This window comes from Drosophila gunungcola, unplaced genomic scaffold (genome assembly GCF_025200985.1).
Source record: "Drosophila gunungcola strain Sukarami unplaced genomic scaffold, Dgunungcola_SK_2 000001F, whole genome shotgun sequence".
Taxonomy (NCBI): Eukaryota; Metazoa; Arthropoda; class Insecta; order Diptera; family Drosophilidae; genus Drosophila; species Drosophila gunungcola.
Genome location: NW_026453197.1, coordinates 10,745,978 through 10,758,799, shown reverse-complemented (window position 1 = coordinate 10,758,799; position 12,822 = coordinate 10,745,978). Strand labels below are relative to the sequence as shown.

At 43.9% G+C, this 12,822-nt stretch overlaps 5 protein-coding genes across 6 annotated transcripts; 2 read left to right on the top strand and 3 right to left on the bottom strand.

Annotated features, from left to right (window-relative positions):
* Positions 1-310: 310 nt before the first annotated feature.
* On the bottom strand, positions 311-2,452 carry LOC128262715 (polypeptide N-acetylgalactosaminyltransferase 35A). The gene has a single exon (XM_052997161.1). The coding sequence runs from the start codon at positions 2,329-2,331 to the stop codon at positions 430-432; it is 1,902 nt and encodes a 633-aa protein (XP_052853121.1). The 5' UTR covers positions 2,332-2,452; the 3' UTR covers positions 311-429.
* Positions 2,453-2,742: 290 nt separating this feature from the next.
* Positions 2,743-6,551, bottom strand: LOC128261259 (ras-related protein Rab-14). 2 transcript variants are annotated; one of them, XM_052994854.1, is made up of 5 exons: positions 6,253-6,551; positions 4,162-4,275; positions 3,923-4,103; positions 3,679-3,861; positions 2,743-3,525 (listed from the first exon to the last, which is right to left on the bottom strand). In XM_052994854.1, exons 2-5 carry the CDS (start codon positions 4,265-4,267, stop codon positions 3,348-3,350), a joined length of 648 nt encoding a protein of 215 aa, XP_052850814.1. In that variant the 5' UTR covers positions 4,268-4,275; positions 6,253-6,551; the 3' UTR covers positions 2,743-3,347. The 2 variants fall into 2 exon arrangements, with proteins under 2 accessions (XP_052850814.1, XP_052850813.1); XM_052994853.1 differs by lacking the exon at positions 6,253-6,551 and adding an exon at positions 4,337-4,614.
* Positions 6,552-6,579: 28 nt separating this feature from the next.
* Positions 6,580-9,119, top strand: LOC128261258 (nucleolar protein 10). The gene is given in 5 exon segments (XM_052994852.1): positions 6,580-6,774; positions 6,833-6,911; positions 6,914-7,233; positions 7,289-8,010; positions 8,072-9,119. Coding segments are annotated over 5 exon segments (2,172 nt in total). The 5' UTR covers positions 6,580-6,708; the 3' UTR covers positions 9,057-9,119.
* On the bottom strand, positions 9,070-10,043 carry LOC128261261 (uncharacterized). The gene is made up of 2 exons (XM_052994856.1): positions 9,416-10,043; positions 9,070-9,339 (listed from the first exon to the last, which is right to left on the bottom strand). The coding sequence occupies exons 1-2, from the start codon at positions 9,606-9,608 to the stop codon at positions 9,110-9,112; spliced, it is 423 nt and encodes a 140-aa protein (XP_052850816.1). The 5' UTR covers positions 9,609-10,043; the 3' UTR covers positions 9,070-9,109.
* Positions 10,044-10,172: 129 nt separating this feature from the next.
* Positions 10,173-12,791, top strand: LOC128261260 (defense protein l(2)34Fc). The gene is made up of 2 exons (XM_052994855.1): positions 10,173-10,291; positions 12,202-12,791. The coding sequence occupies exon 2, from the start codon at positions 12,207-12,209 to the stop codon at positions 12,684-12,686; it is 480 nt and encodes a 159-aa protein (XP_052850815.1). The 5' UTR covers positions 10,173-10,291; positions 12,202-12,206; the 3' UTR covers positions 12,687-12,791.
* The last annotated feature ends 31 nt before the right edge of the window (positions 12,792-12,822 follow it).

Genomic DNA, 12,822 nt, shown 5'->3' with positions numbered 1-12,822 from the left:
TATAAAGCTAACTTATACTTAAATCTAGAAGCCAACTAAAATTAAGAGCACTAAGGTTTTTTAAACAAATGGTTTTTTAAACAAAGTTTTCGACTGTTAAATGTTGTTTAACTAGATATGTACATAGGTAATAAACAGCTTGTATAATGTTTTGTCATCAATAGCAAATAGGAAATAAATTGCAATATTAACTATTATTTGAAAAAAACCTGTTTCTTTTGCAGCTGTCTTTTGCTCATTAAGTCGCATTTTAAACTTATTTTTAAATCGAATTTGACAGCTGACCTTGTGTTGGCCATACAAATAATAATTTGTTTCTACATTTTATTAAAAAAGTTCATGAAAAAATACTGGCTATTTAAACATAATACACTTTTGCCCTAAACAGTTATCAGTCTAATATTGCGATACGCCAGCAGGGCAGCCCGCTCACAGCGTTTTGTCCGTCTTCTTGGCTTCCTTTGCCTTCAGCTCCTCCTTTCCAGCCTTCTTGAGCTGCACAATGTCCCAGGCTCCACCCACTCCACTCGACTTGGAGCACAGATCCAGGCTAATGAGGGCACCAGCCGTCGGAGCAGCTGCCCTCAGGCACGTTCCCTTGGCCATGTTGTAGACGGGACTGTTGGAGGTGCGCGTGTGCCGCCACTGCTGGTCGCCCAGCATCTCGTGGCACTTGTTCACCGTGACCTGGGCATCCCCGGAAGCCTCCAGGCACAGCAGCTTGTCCAGCACGATCTCCGCCTTCTCGGTTTCGTACCACAGCTGGTTGGGCGTCCTCTGGCAGGGCTGCAGTTGCAGGGAGCTGCCCTTCTTCCAGAAGCCCTTCACCTTGGGCGCCACCACGGCGGCGCAGAGTTCCGTCTCCGCCAGTCGCAGTTGGTAGGTGTCCACGTAGTTCCGCTTTCGCGAGTGCCAAGGCTGAAACATGGGCGCTGCCGCCGCCGACTTCTTGGACTCCTCGCCAGGCACATGCAGCTCCGGATAGACGTTCTTCATGTACCAGCCGAAGTCCCGGCACTGCAGCCGCTCCCGCAGCTTCAGCCGATCGCTGATGTCCCCGTAGTCATAGCCCTTGGGCACCTTCTCGTGCTTCAGGTAGTACTCCTTATACTGATCCATCCACACGTGGGCCAATCGCAGCGAGTTCTTCAGCATGGTGTTGGCCCCATCCGGCGAAGTGTACGGTCGCCGTTTCCGGAATATGTGACCCACGCGGGAGCAGGGCACGATCTTGATGGCGCCGCCGCACTGCCAGGCGCGGAAGGAGATCTCAATGTTCTCGCCACCCCAGATGTCCATGGCCATGTCGTATTCGCCCAGGTGCTGGAAGTACCGTCTGTTCACGGCGAACAGACCGCCAGCCATGGTGGGCGAGCGGAAGGGGCCGCGGAAATCCTCAGCGACCTCCAGTGTGCCCTCGGGCAGATTCTCCCAGCGGAAGTGCAGGCCCCAGTTGAATCCTCCGCGCACCAGTGGACTTGGTGTGTACTCAAAGGTGTCGGCATTAATCAGATCGATGACGGGCACGGCCAGGGTTCCATTCTCAGTCTTGATGAGGCGCAGTAGGGGCTCCAGCCACTGTTGATTGACCTCGATGTGTGAGTCTAGGAAGACCAGGACATCGCCAACTGCCTCGCGGGCTCCAATCACCCGGGATCGAATGAGACCCTCGCGCTGCTCGTTCTTTATGTACCGCAGATTGTCGTACTTCAGGCGGGCACGTAGGTCGCCGTGCAAGTGGAACTCCAGTTCGGGCAGATCACTGTGATCGTCCACCAGGACAATCTCCCGCAGAAGGTAGCTGGGCGTGCGCTCCAGCACGGTTTTAATGGACCGCATGAGGGTCATCTTGTGCTCGTTGTAGAAGCACATGACTATGGAGGCCTGGGGTAGTTGCTCCGCTTCCGAGGTTTCCTTCCGATCGCAAACCTTGTGCCGGGTGTCGGGAATCGGGCGGAAGAGTCCAATGTTGTTGGACACCAGAGCGTTAAAAGCGTGGTGCTTGTAGCCAATGTCCCGGATGTATTTGTCCTGCTTGTTGCGCACCACGCCCAGCAGCTCCAGTTGCTCGGGCGGATTGGCCTGTTCTCCCGGGGACTCCCTGGCCGCCGTGCTGTTCCCCGAGTTTGGTGTGCATCCAATGGTCACCCTGGCCTGGTAGCTCAGCTCCGCCCGCGGCGTAGCGTTCCTCTCCTCGATCCTCCATCCCGCCGAGCGGATGGAGCTCCTCAAACTGTGCGAATAAAAGAGGAGCGCCAGCAGCCAGACCACCGCCACCAGAAGGGTGCCCAGGCCACAGGACTTGCACAGGAGGCGCTTGATTTGCATCATGGATCGAGATTCGGTTACGTTGCCCCTTTCGCTGGCCACTCAAATGGCTATTTCGTCACTTGCATGATAACCGGAATTAATATTAATTTGCATTTGAGCCCAGTGTTACCAGGTTGGGAAAATGGAATTGGACAAACCGCGAATTGGCACTAAAAAATCCAGTATGTACAAAAACGCGCCCATTTTTAAATTATTAAAAGAGGTAACATATTATAATGCTACACGAAGAAGAATTTGACCTAAAATTTACCATAAACTAACGAAAAACCACCAAGTTTAAGAATTAAACACCTATTCTAGGAATTTTTGGTCGCTGCTTAACAATTTTTAAAACCTTTTTTATTAATATACACATATTTGTATACTTCCCTGAACATCGCAAAATAGTAATATATTTGAATAAAAAATTCATTTCAATTGGTATGGGCTTTATAAATACCGTTTTATTTATTTCCTATTGCATTATGCCATTAATACATCGTTAATATTCATATAACATTGATCGTTTTCACCCGTCTTTGCACGCGACTACAACAAATACTCAACAAAAAATGATCGATAAAAGGAGATACAAAAATTCATATATATATACAAAGATACAGCTTAAAGAAAACATGGTTTATCAAACGCATTTAGCTATTTTTTGGGGCCAAACGAGTGTTTGTGTTTAGAATAGCGCGATAAACTTTTCGAAATTTCATAGTCAAAACTTTGGTTCTTCTAACGATGCGTGAGATATATTCGCGCTAACCAACAAACGTATTCAATTATCTAATAATTATTTATGCTTACTCGATATTATAAATGTTGAAGAGTTTGTGTCTTATTATCGGGGAGGGCTTCTATATTTTGGTTTAAGTGGTTGCTGTCGCTGTCGCTGGCTCACACAGTTATGCTTAACCGAATCATTCAACTACATACATTGGTTTTTGCTTGGGCTCTGGTAGATTACGAGTCGGCTAAAAATAAAAGTTCATTTGTATATCTAGGGTTGTGTAAAGTTAAGGTGCGTCCATTTAGCACGAGCACTGATCCTTGGCGCCCGTGGCCTCGCTGCTCAGCGAGGTTCGCGAAGGCTGCGAAGGTCGGTGCTGAACTCCACTCTCGGAGGCGTTCAAGTCGAGCCGGCCCTCCTGGATGTTCTGGTAAATCTTGCGAGCGGTTTCGAGAAAAGCCTCCTCCACATTTTGGCCACTGTTTGAGAAATATAAAATTAGTACGTTTTTATAAAAAAAAAAAACAAAAATATTGATTGAATAATTCAATAACATTGTAAAAAAACACAAATATTTATTCGAATACCTTTATAATAATAGCAAAAATAGAGAAAGTCCATTCAATACTCACGTCATAGCACTCGCTTCGAGAAACATGAGACCGTTCTCATCGGCAAACTCCTTGGCCTCCTCGTAAGTGACCTCCCGAGTGCTCTCCAGATCGGATTTGTTGCCAATGAGAAAGATCACAGTGCTGGGGTTTGTGAGATTGCGAGTGTCGGTGAGCCAGCTGCTCAGATGGTTGTACGTCGAGCTGAAATGGTGAATTATGTCAGGTTTGGATATCCAAAAAGGGTTTGATTTAAAGAGCTAACCGTCTGGTAATATCGTAGACCATCAGAGCACCGGCTGCTCCCCGGTAATAGGAGCGTGTGACAGCCCGGAATCGCTCCTGGCCCGCTGTGTCCCAGATCTGCAGCTTGATCTTTTTGTCGTCCACCTCGATGATGCGTGTGCCGAACTCCACGCCAATCGTGTGCGGACAATTGGCCATGACTGTAACCCAAAATCATGAGGTTAGTTTCTATCTAATATCTTCTTGATCGATACTCACATTTCTTTTCGGTGAACTGATGGAGCAGGCAAGATTTACCCACGCCCATGTCACCAATGATGATGTACTTGAAGATGTAATTGTAATTGTATGGTGCTGCAGTCATGTTGGGACCTAAAAGGCAGTTAAGTACTATTAGTGCTGTTTTGCATATTTTATTGGGCCTATTTCCCACATTTTTCGATGATATAGTCTATACGTTCGTGCAGTTTATTAACCACACTGCGCACTTTGCTCATCTTGACATCCACGGGACTGAACTACGACCCAAGAGCCAATGGTTTTCTATCACTATGTCAGGTGCGCATTTGAATGTCCAACCGTTGGCAATGCTTATCAACAAACTGTGGCGCTGCATTAATTTGTTCTGCGTCGGCTCCACATTTTGTTCCCCTTTTTCGAACTGGCCCCGATACTTATTTTTTAAGGCATGCTTGTGTTTGAACAGCCGACCGGGTTTGTGTATTTGCCAACTGTAGCCCAAAAAGAAAGGCAAGAGCCAACTGATGTTTCAAGAGTGGCGGGTAAAAACCCTCCATGCCACTTGACTTTGCGTTTTCGGAGTATCGGTATCGCTCGAAAGCCTTTGATTTGAAGCGAACCCTTCACTCAAGTCGCCAGGAATAGGGCTCAAGGCCGCCTTGTAATCGTGGGAATTCAATTATTTAAAGCGGATGGCATTTGCAGTAAGCTCATTCATCGGAGAATAGCTAATTGATTATTCCATAAATATAAACATTAGCTGATTAATAAGCTAATCGATTTGAGAACAGTTTCCATTCAATGAATTCATTGTTTTGCATTCAATATAACAATATCTTTTGCAATCGTGATTTAATGAATACCTATATAAGGCAAAGGTACTACTCACTTACTGCTTTTATAGCATCGTAAACTAACCAAACACTAAATTATTATGATTTCTAAATCATGTCAAAGAAATAATTCCCTTACTATATAGTGATATAGATTTGATAAATAGAAGCTCTAATCACCTTTCATTGCTTGTCAAGCTGCCAAGAAATATCACTTTTAAAGGCTATCCGGCAGGCAATTAAGATTAACCAGTAGGTCTCGGTCTCGAGTCTTATCAGTCAAGTGCCAGAGGCCACACATCATCAGTGGAGCAATCAATGGAGGCGAAATTCTCGAGCTTGCACATACTTATTTGCAAATTGCGTTGAATGGAAGTGGATCATCCCAGCCCCTCGTTACCCCCCTTATAAAGGAAACACAAAGGCGCACCCATAACAAGGCGACCAAACTATTTAGCTTCACACAGCCGAAGTTTTTATACCCTTCTAGTTTTAACGCAAATTGCCAGTAGATTTGGTTAGATACAGACTTTTACAAAATTTGTAGGCCACATAACAAACGCGGCTTTTTGGTTTTCTAACTGATTTGGTGCATTTACATATATTAAAATTTGTACTTAAGTTTCCTTCTCTAAATGTTACTGATTTTTAAATACTTCGCAATACGCTCAAACACTTCCACTGATTAGACTGCAGAAAAAACTGGAAATAGTACACAACGAATGGCGATAAAGCGGAACTCGGAAGAAAACCAAAATGATTGATAAATAATTCTAAGAAAATTGCTTATTTTATGACTTCTGATGAGATGAGATGGAAGTCGGTCTCATAAAACCGGTCGGTATTGTATTTGATGACAGCTAGTAAATTAAATTCAAAAGTTGATGTTTAATTTAAAAGTTCCTCTTAGCTAAAAAATATTAATAAATTATTATTTAAAAAAAAACTTCCTTATAAGATCTAAAAACCATTGCTCAACGGAAAACCTTTATTGCCACTGAACATGTTTGTATCTATGAACTCACTTTCCTTAAAGGCTGACAAACATGTGATCAAAACTTAAGGACTCTACAAAAGGGTATCAAAGCAATCAGGGGGTGTATACAACAACAATGGAGTGGGGCTGGCTAACAACAAAAACAAGAGAGAGCGAGTACTCCGGGGAAAGTTTTGTGAGCACCCACACTGCGTCACCCTTTTCTGCAAAAGGTTTTCCATTTCGTGTAATTTAATCAGTCTTTAATTGGCTTAAAGAAAAACAGCGAATATTACTCACCGTTTTAGTACGTTGTTTAGATCACTTATAGGGAGCGGAAGGAATGCGGAATGTAGGGCGGTTCCGACGTTCGGGGGGCGTGATGTGTGTATGTGTGCGTATTGTTGTTAGTTGGGCGGAATTCAATTGCAAATTACTGCCAATTTGGCAATGCAAAATGCAGCTCAGTCCCGTGCTATCACACACACTGACTTCGCGGGGGCGGGGCTCCACCGAAGGGCTATTATTGCAAATATTTTCAATTGGTAAATCGAATTGAAAATCAGTAGACACTTTTTGCGTTCTCTTGTTTTGCTTTGTCTGCTGTGGTCACACTGAGAAGTCAGTCAGCGAACGGTCACACACTCGTATAAGCAAGCGATATATCGAAAGATACTCGCTTTTGGCGATAGTCCATCTCTAAAGGCGCACGTGTTGGCGTGTTTATGTTGCAGCACTTCACAAATCGCGGCCAAAATGTTTGTAAACGAAGTTAACGATGTGAAGATCTACAACTTGAGCGCCGGAAAATCGGTGCCAGATGTGAGTGCCATTATTATCCCTTTTTAAAATATGTAAATCAAGGATCTGCTTTCCAAAGTGGCTCACAGATCGACGCAAACGATCGCAGCTGAAGAAAAAGGTGGACTCCCGGCGCCAGATCGAGCTTATCCAGGACTTTAGATGCCCGGCGTGTGCACCAGCATCCGCATGAGTCCCGACCAACAGTACATCCTGGCTACGGGCACCTACAAGCCGCGCGTCAAGTGCTTCGAGGTGTCCAACCTGTCCATCAAATTCGAGCGCTGCTTCGACTCCGAGGTGTCCACATTTGAGGTGATTAGCGAGGACTACAGCAAGATGGTGTTTCTGCAGTGCGACCGCTACGTGGAGATCCATGCGGGCCACGGGCGCCATTACAGGCTGAGGATACCGCGCTTCGGACGGGACATGAAGTACCACAAGCCAAGTTGCGATATGTTCATCGTGGGCGTGGGTAGAGTAAGTACTTAACCTGATTTAAGGACTTCTCCCTAACTTAACTGTTTGTTTGCAGGACATTTACCGGCTGAATTTGGAGCGCGGACAGTTCCTGCAACCCTTCGAAACGGACGGTAGCTGTCTAAACGCCTGTGAAGTGAATCCCGAGCACCATCTCCTGCTGGCGGGCACCAAAGAGGGCACCGTAGAGGCCTGGGATCCGCGCACCAAGCAGCGCTGCTCCACCCTGGATGTGGCCATGAAGTTGCCAGGCGTCAAGGAGTTTCCCTCGGTCACGGCACTCAAATTCCGTAATGGCTTGCACATGGGTGTGGGAACTGCCTCCGGACATGTTCTAATCTACGATATACGCGCCAAGCAGCCGCTGCTGGTGAAGAACCACCTGAATCGACTGCCCATCAAGCGTTTGGCCTTCAACCCTGCCCAGAATGCTGTCTACAGCTTGGACGAGGCCACGCTAAAGCTGTGGGACGAGCAGACGGGCAAGCAGATCGCCTACGTTGAGTCCACCACGTCATTTAATGATTTCTGCAGCATTCCCGACACGGGAATGTTCTTCCTGGCCCAGGAAGATGTGAAAATGCTGACCTACTACGTGCCAGCCATGGGACCAGCTCCACGCTGGTGCTCCTTCCTGGACAATCTCACCGAGGAGATCGAATCGGAGGTGGTGGAGAATGTCTACGATGACTACCAGTTCGTCACAGCCAAGGAGCTGGCGGAACTGGGCATGGAGCATCTCGTGGGCAGCAATTTGCTCAAGGGTTATATGCATGGGTAAGTCTAAATGGGATGTTTACCAGGTTGAAGTATTATCTAATCCCTTTCATCACTAAAGATACTTTATGGACGCCCGACTGTACAACAAAGCCAAGGCTGTGGTCGAACCTTTCGCCTTTGATCGCTTCCGCAAGGACAAGATCCGCCAGGAAATTGAGAGCGAGCGCAAGTCGCGCCTGCAAATCGAATCGAAGCTGCCCAAGGTCAACAAAGAGTTGGCCCTCAAGATTATGGACGAACAGGCCAATCCCTCGAACAGTAGCAAGCAGCGCAACGTGCCAAATCTGCTTGAGGACACGCGTTTCAAGGCCATGTTCGAGAACGCCGACTTTGCAGTTAACAAATCTGCCGAGGAGTATCGTCTCCTTGCTCCTGTGCTGAATCGTTTGGATAAATCCAAGGCCAAGGAGCTCAAGAAGCGCGTTGAAGTGGCTCATGTGGCCGAGCTGCACGCCGACGAGGCCAAGCAGCGTGAGGAGAGTGACAACGATGAAGATCTGTTTGGCTTTGAGAAGAGCGATGGCGAGACCAAGGATGAAAGCGACGACGAAGCCTCTTCCGACGACGACGACCGAAGGGAGTATGTCAAGGAAATGAAACAGGCGTACAAGCAGGTGAAACGACAACGTGACGAACAGGACGAACTAGAAGGTGAAAATGACGAGGAGCAGCAGGAGGATGAAACTGCCGAGTCTGCGACAAGACCACAGACGAATGGACACAACCACAAACCCACCGCCAACGGCAACCGCTTCACCCTGACCGCCCTGGATCAGCATCAGAGCAGCAGTCTGGTGCAGCAGCGCATTAAGAAGGCCAGCTTGCAGGATCGTGTACAAGTCATGTCCCAGCTGGAGGGCCAGGTGACCAATGTGGGTCGCTCCTTTGGCAATCGGCAGATGACATTCGAGGTGAACAAGCAGAAGAAGTCACAGTTCCATGCCAAGAAGCGCGAGGCTGAGATGAAAAAGCATCGCGAGGAGCGAAGGAGTATTGTCAGACCCATCAAGTCGCTGAGACTGAAGAAGGTTAACTTTAAGTAAAACCATGTTGCAATTAGTTCTGTACATAAATTCATATGTTAAATTAACATCATTTACTCATGAGACTCAAAAATTGGAAGTTCATCCGCATGGGGCTCATCAAATTCGGGATTAGGCATATCGTCCTCGTCCATCGAATCGAATTCGGCTATCTGCAAAGGCTCTATCTCAACATCAGAATCGGTACCTGTCGATAAGGTAAGACTCGATACTTCACACTCTTCGCTATAATCCGAATTGAAGCCGCTTTCACTCTCTTCGTTGAAATCCATATTGTGGTCACCTTCATCATGGATCGATTGAGAACAGTTCAGAAAAGCCTTACATATACATATATGTTAATTTATTGGATAATTTACCATTGACGTTTTGCCTGGTCCTTTGTAAATTTTCTGCCAAGTGCAAAAGCGCTTGTGTTACGGGTCCTGTAACTGGCTCTCGCATATTTTCAAAGTGCAATCGGAAAAACAGTTCCGAGTTGACCAGTTCCAGAGGTTTTTCCGGCTTTCCTGTCTGAGTGCAGACCAACAAGGCTGATTGCTCTGCACCCATATTCACAAATCAATGAGAAATGGAAACAAAAATGGAATTGGGATGACAATTTGAGTTGGCCTGCTTAGATTGGGTAGAACCCATTTTGAGATACCTTCCGTTCAACACCTTTATGTATTAAGTAGCTTGATAAAATTAATAAGTTTTAGTTTATGAATTTAAAGAACTACTCAAGTCAAAAAGCGATGTCTCAAAAAAGCTAAAGAATTCGCGTTCTTAATAAACTTAGCGCTTTAGTTTATGACGTCCCAGTTTATAATCAAAATCCGTAACCGGCTTGGTAGTTGAGCTATAAGTATAACCCACAAGCTTTCCATTGAGCAGCTGTGACTTTTATTAGCAAATTATAATTGGAAAGTTTCTCTCTTAAATCAATAAATATTGCTAATTGCTCTGCCATTTGATTTCTAGATCGAAGTAAACACTTAGTCACTGTTTATGTCGCACTATAAACGAAGCGTTAAAAATTCAATTTTCAAGTTGAGCTTTACAAGCTTTTCAATTGGCCAATTCGCTGGGCTTGCGGTTAAAGCTGGGCTTCGACAACTCTTTTGCTTACCAAGTTGACTTTGCAAAGCTTTTTTCTGACTTTTATCCGTTTTTGGTATAAATAGGAAGCAGTGTTAGAATTTTCAGCTCATTTCAAGTTTTTCTTTTGTGCTGTTTGTGTCCGTTTTAAAGTGGTAGGTAAAATTGGTTAGGCAATTATTTTACTTAAATATCCTAAGCGATTACTGAGGTTGTTCTGTGTTCTTGTTAAAAAACGCTGGGTTGTAAATAAATAATTTTTAAAAATGTTAAAAGGAAATATATATATTTCTCCTTTAGACTGAATTTTTGTTGCCACACTGTTAAGCACTTTTTTAAAATAAATATAAAACATTTAAAGACTGTCATTAATAGTTTCAAATTTGAATGGGTTCTTCAAGCTTCAGCAATTCTTTCCCAGCAACTTGATAATAACAATATTTTGCAAACCATTATACAAGTTAGCTAATTGAGGCCTCTGCTCCTAGCACAGCGTAATGACAGGCACAAAAAACGAATTAAACAACTATGTATTGAGATTTTATCTAAACAAATCTGGCAACCGGTTGGACAAAGGCCCATAAATACACAGATAAAAGTGACAAGTAAGAAAAAAAATAAAGAAGCGAGACTTGGCGTAGACACCAGCATGTCCAATGCTGAACTTTAGCATATTGCAAGACAAATCGAGGCTTGGCTTGCGGCCCGGTCTTCACAAGGTCTCCTCGAAATTCGAACCCACGGCGACAAAAACTGGAGGAGGTCGATGATCAATCAGATTCACATGGGTACTTCGCTAGACTCCAATCCACCTTGAACCTGAATTTGGCTTGAGGAAGTACCCACTGCGATTTATTGTTCACGTTTTTTAAATTGTCACATTTCCTTTCAACCGCTATCGAGTGGTAATGGCAGTATAAACAGTATACAAAAAAAAAAAAAAAACAATTATAAAGTTACTTTTCTATGGAAATGTACTGCAAACTGGTTTGGGCTTTATAAAGTTTTCGTTTACGTCCGAAAAACCAGTTTGATGATTTTCAAAAATCGGATTTAATCAACATGCATCTTGGCCAATTTTAATATTGAATAAAATCAGCTTCTTTGTTTTTTTTGTTACTTCTTAATTCTGCGAATCTGTAGATTTACGAGGCGAGCGTGATTGAAATGTTAAGTGAATTTCGATTCATTTAAGCACTTTAAATGTTTCGGAGACTTCTCTTGAGGGTCCTTAATTTAACTAATAAATCTTATAGAATGTATACACATTCCCATATGCAGCCAACAAAAACTAAACAAACTACATAATAAACGTTGGCGGTGACAAAACTGCATAATTGGAGCTAGTTTTCCATATATTTGTAACTGCCTACGTGTATGTAAACTAATCAAAGAAAAAAAATAAACTTTAGCAAAGTCAAGCTGGCCAAGGCCAACGAAAAAAGTCGCACTTGAGTGGAAATGTTAATTAATTAATTTATAAAAAACTAGTTAGTGCAATTAAATAGCATGCACAGAAAAAACAATTAAACAATAATAGCGGAAAAGCCTAAAACAATATCTAACAAACAAATAAATGTTATAATTAATTGGATTTATAAATTCATAGTGGGAACTATAGTTTTAATCTATTCAAATTGATACTATTAGTTTGACTTTTATTTTAAATAAACTTGCTTAAACAAATTTCAGAATTCGAAGATTTAAATTAACGTTAATTTTAAATGGTTTTCGAGTAACTTATTGCTTTGGAAAAACTACAAATCGTTTTTATAAGTTTATAGTTTGTGAAAATAAATATAGTAATTTTCTCGAAAGTTTTTACTTGTACAAATTTTAAAAATTTAAAGATTTTAAATTATTTTTTTTTCCAAAATGAAACTTCTTTTAATCCATTGATAACACATTGCTTTTTGTTTTAAAAATAGGAAGTATAAACAGTTTGTAAACATTTTTTAAACTATTTGTGGCGCAAATAAAATAATAATTTGAAGCAATTTTTATTTGATTGATTTGTGATTTAAACATACTGATTAATAATGTGGCGCATTTAATTTTTGTGCAGCAACTATGTTCCGTCTGCTGGTGATTCTGGCCTGCTTGGCCATCAGTGTGCATGGATATGCCAATGGAGCTCCGAAGACTGCCTGTGGGGATCTGACGCCCCAGCATGGTGCCAAGTTGCAGACGGATAAGCCGCCGTACTTCATCTCCGGGCTGACCCATGTGCGCGGGAACGAGAAGCTGACCCTGAAACTCGAGGGCGGCGACTTCCTGGGCTTCATTATCCAGGCTCGCGATGGCCAGAACCGCGTCGTTGGCCAGTTCCATGTGGTGGACGCCCAGCACTCGCAGACCTTGGACTGCTCCGCCAAGGGCGACACCCTCACCCACCTGAAGGCCACCAAGGGAAGTCCGCTGACATCTCTGGAGTTCGACTGGGCGCCGCCAGCAGGGTACAAGGGCAACGTCAAGTTCATGGCCACCGTGGTGCAGACCGGATTCGTTTACTGGGTGGGCCGAGTCACCAAGGACGTCACTGTGGAGTAGGACAACACATTGCCCCGTTCCCAGCTTGTGATAGAAATTTTTAATGCTCCGATTAGCTTTGGAGAGTAGTATTTTTGAAAATAAAGTCGAAAGTTCGTTAAAGAAGCTGGTGTTTGGCTATAAAAGTGGGGGTTTA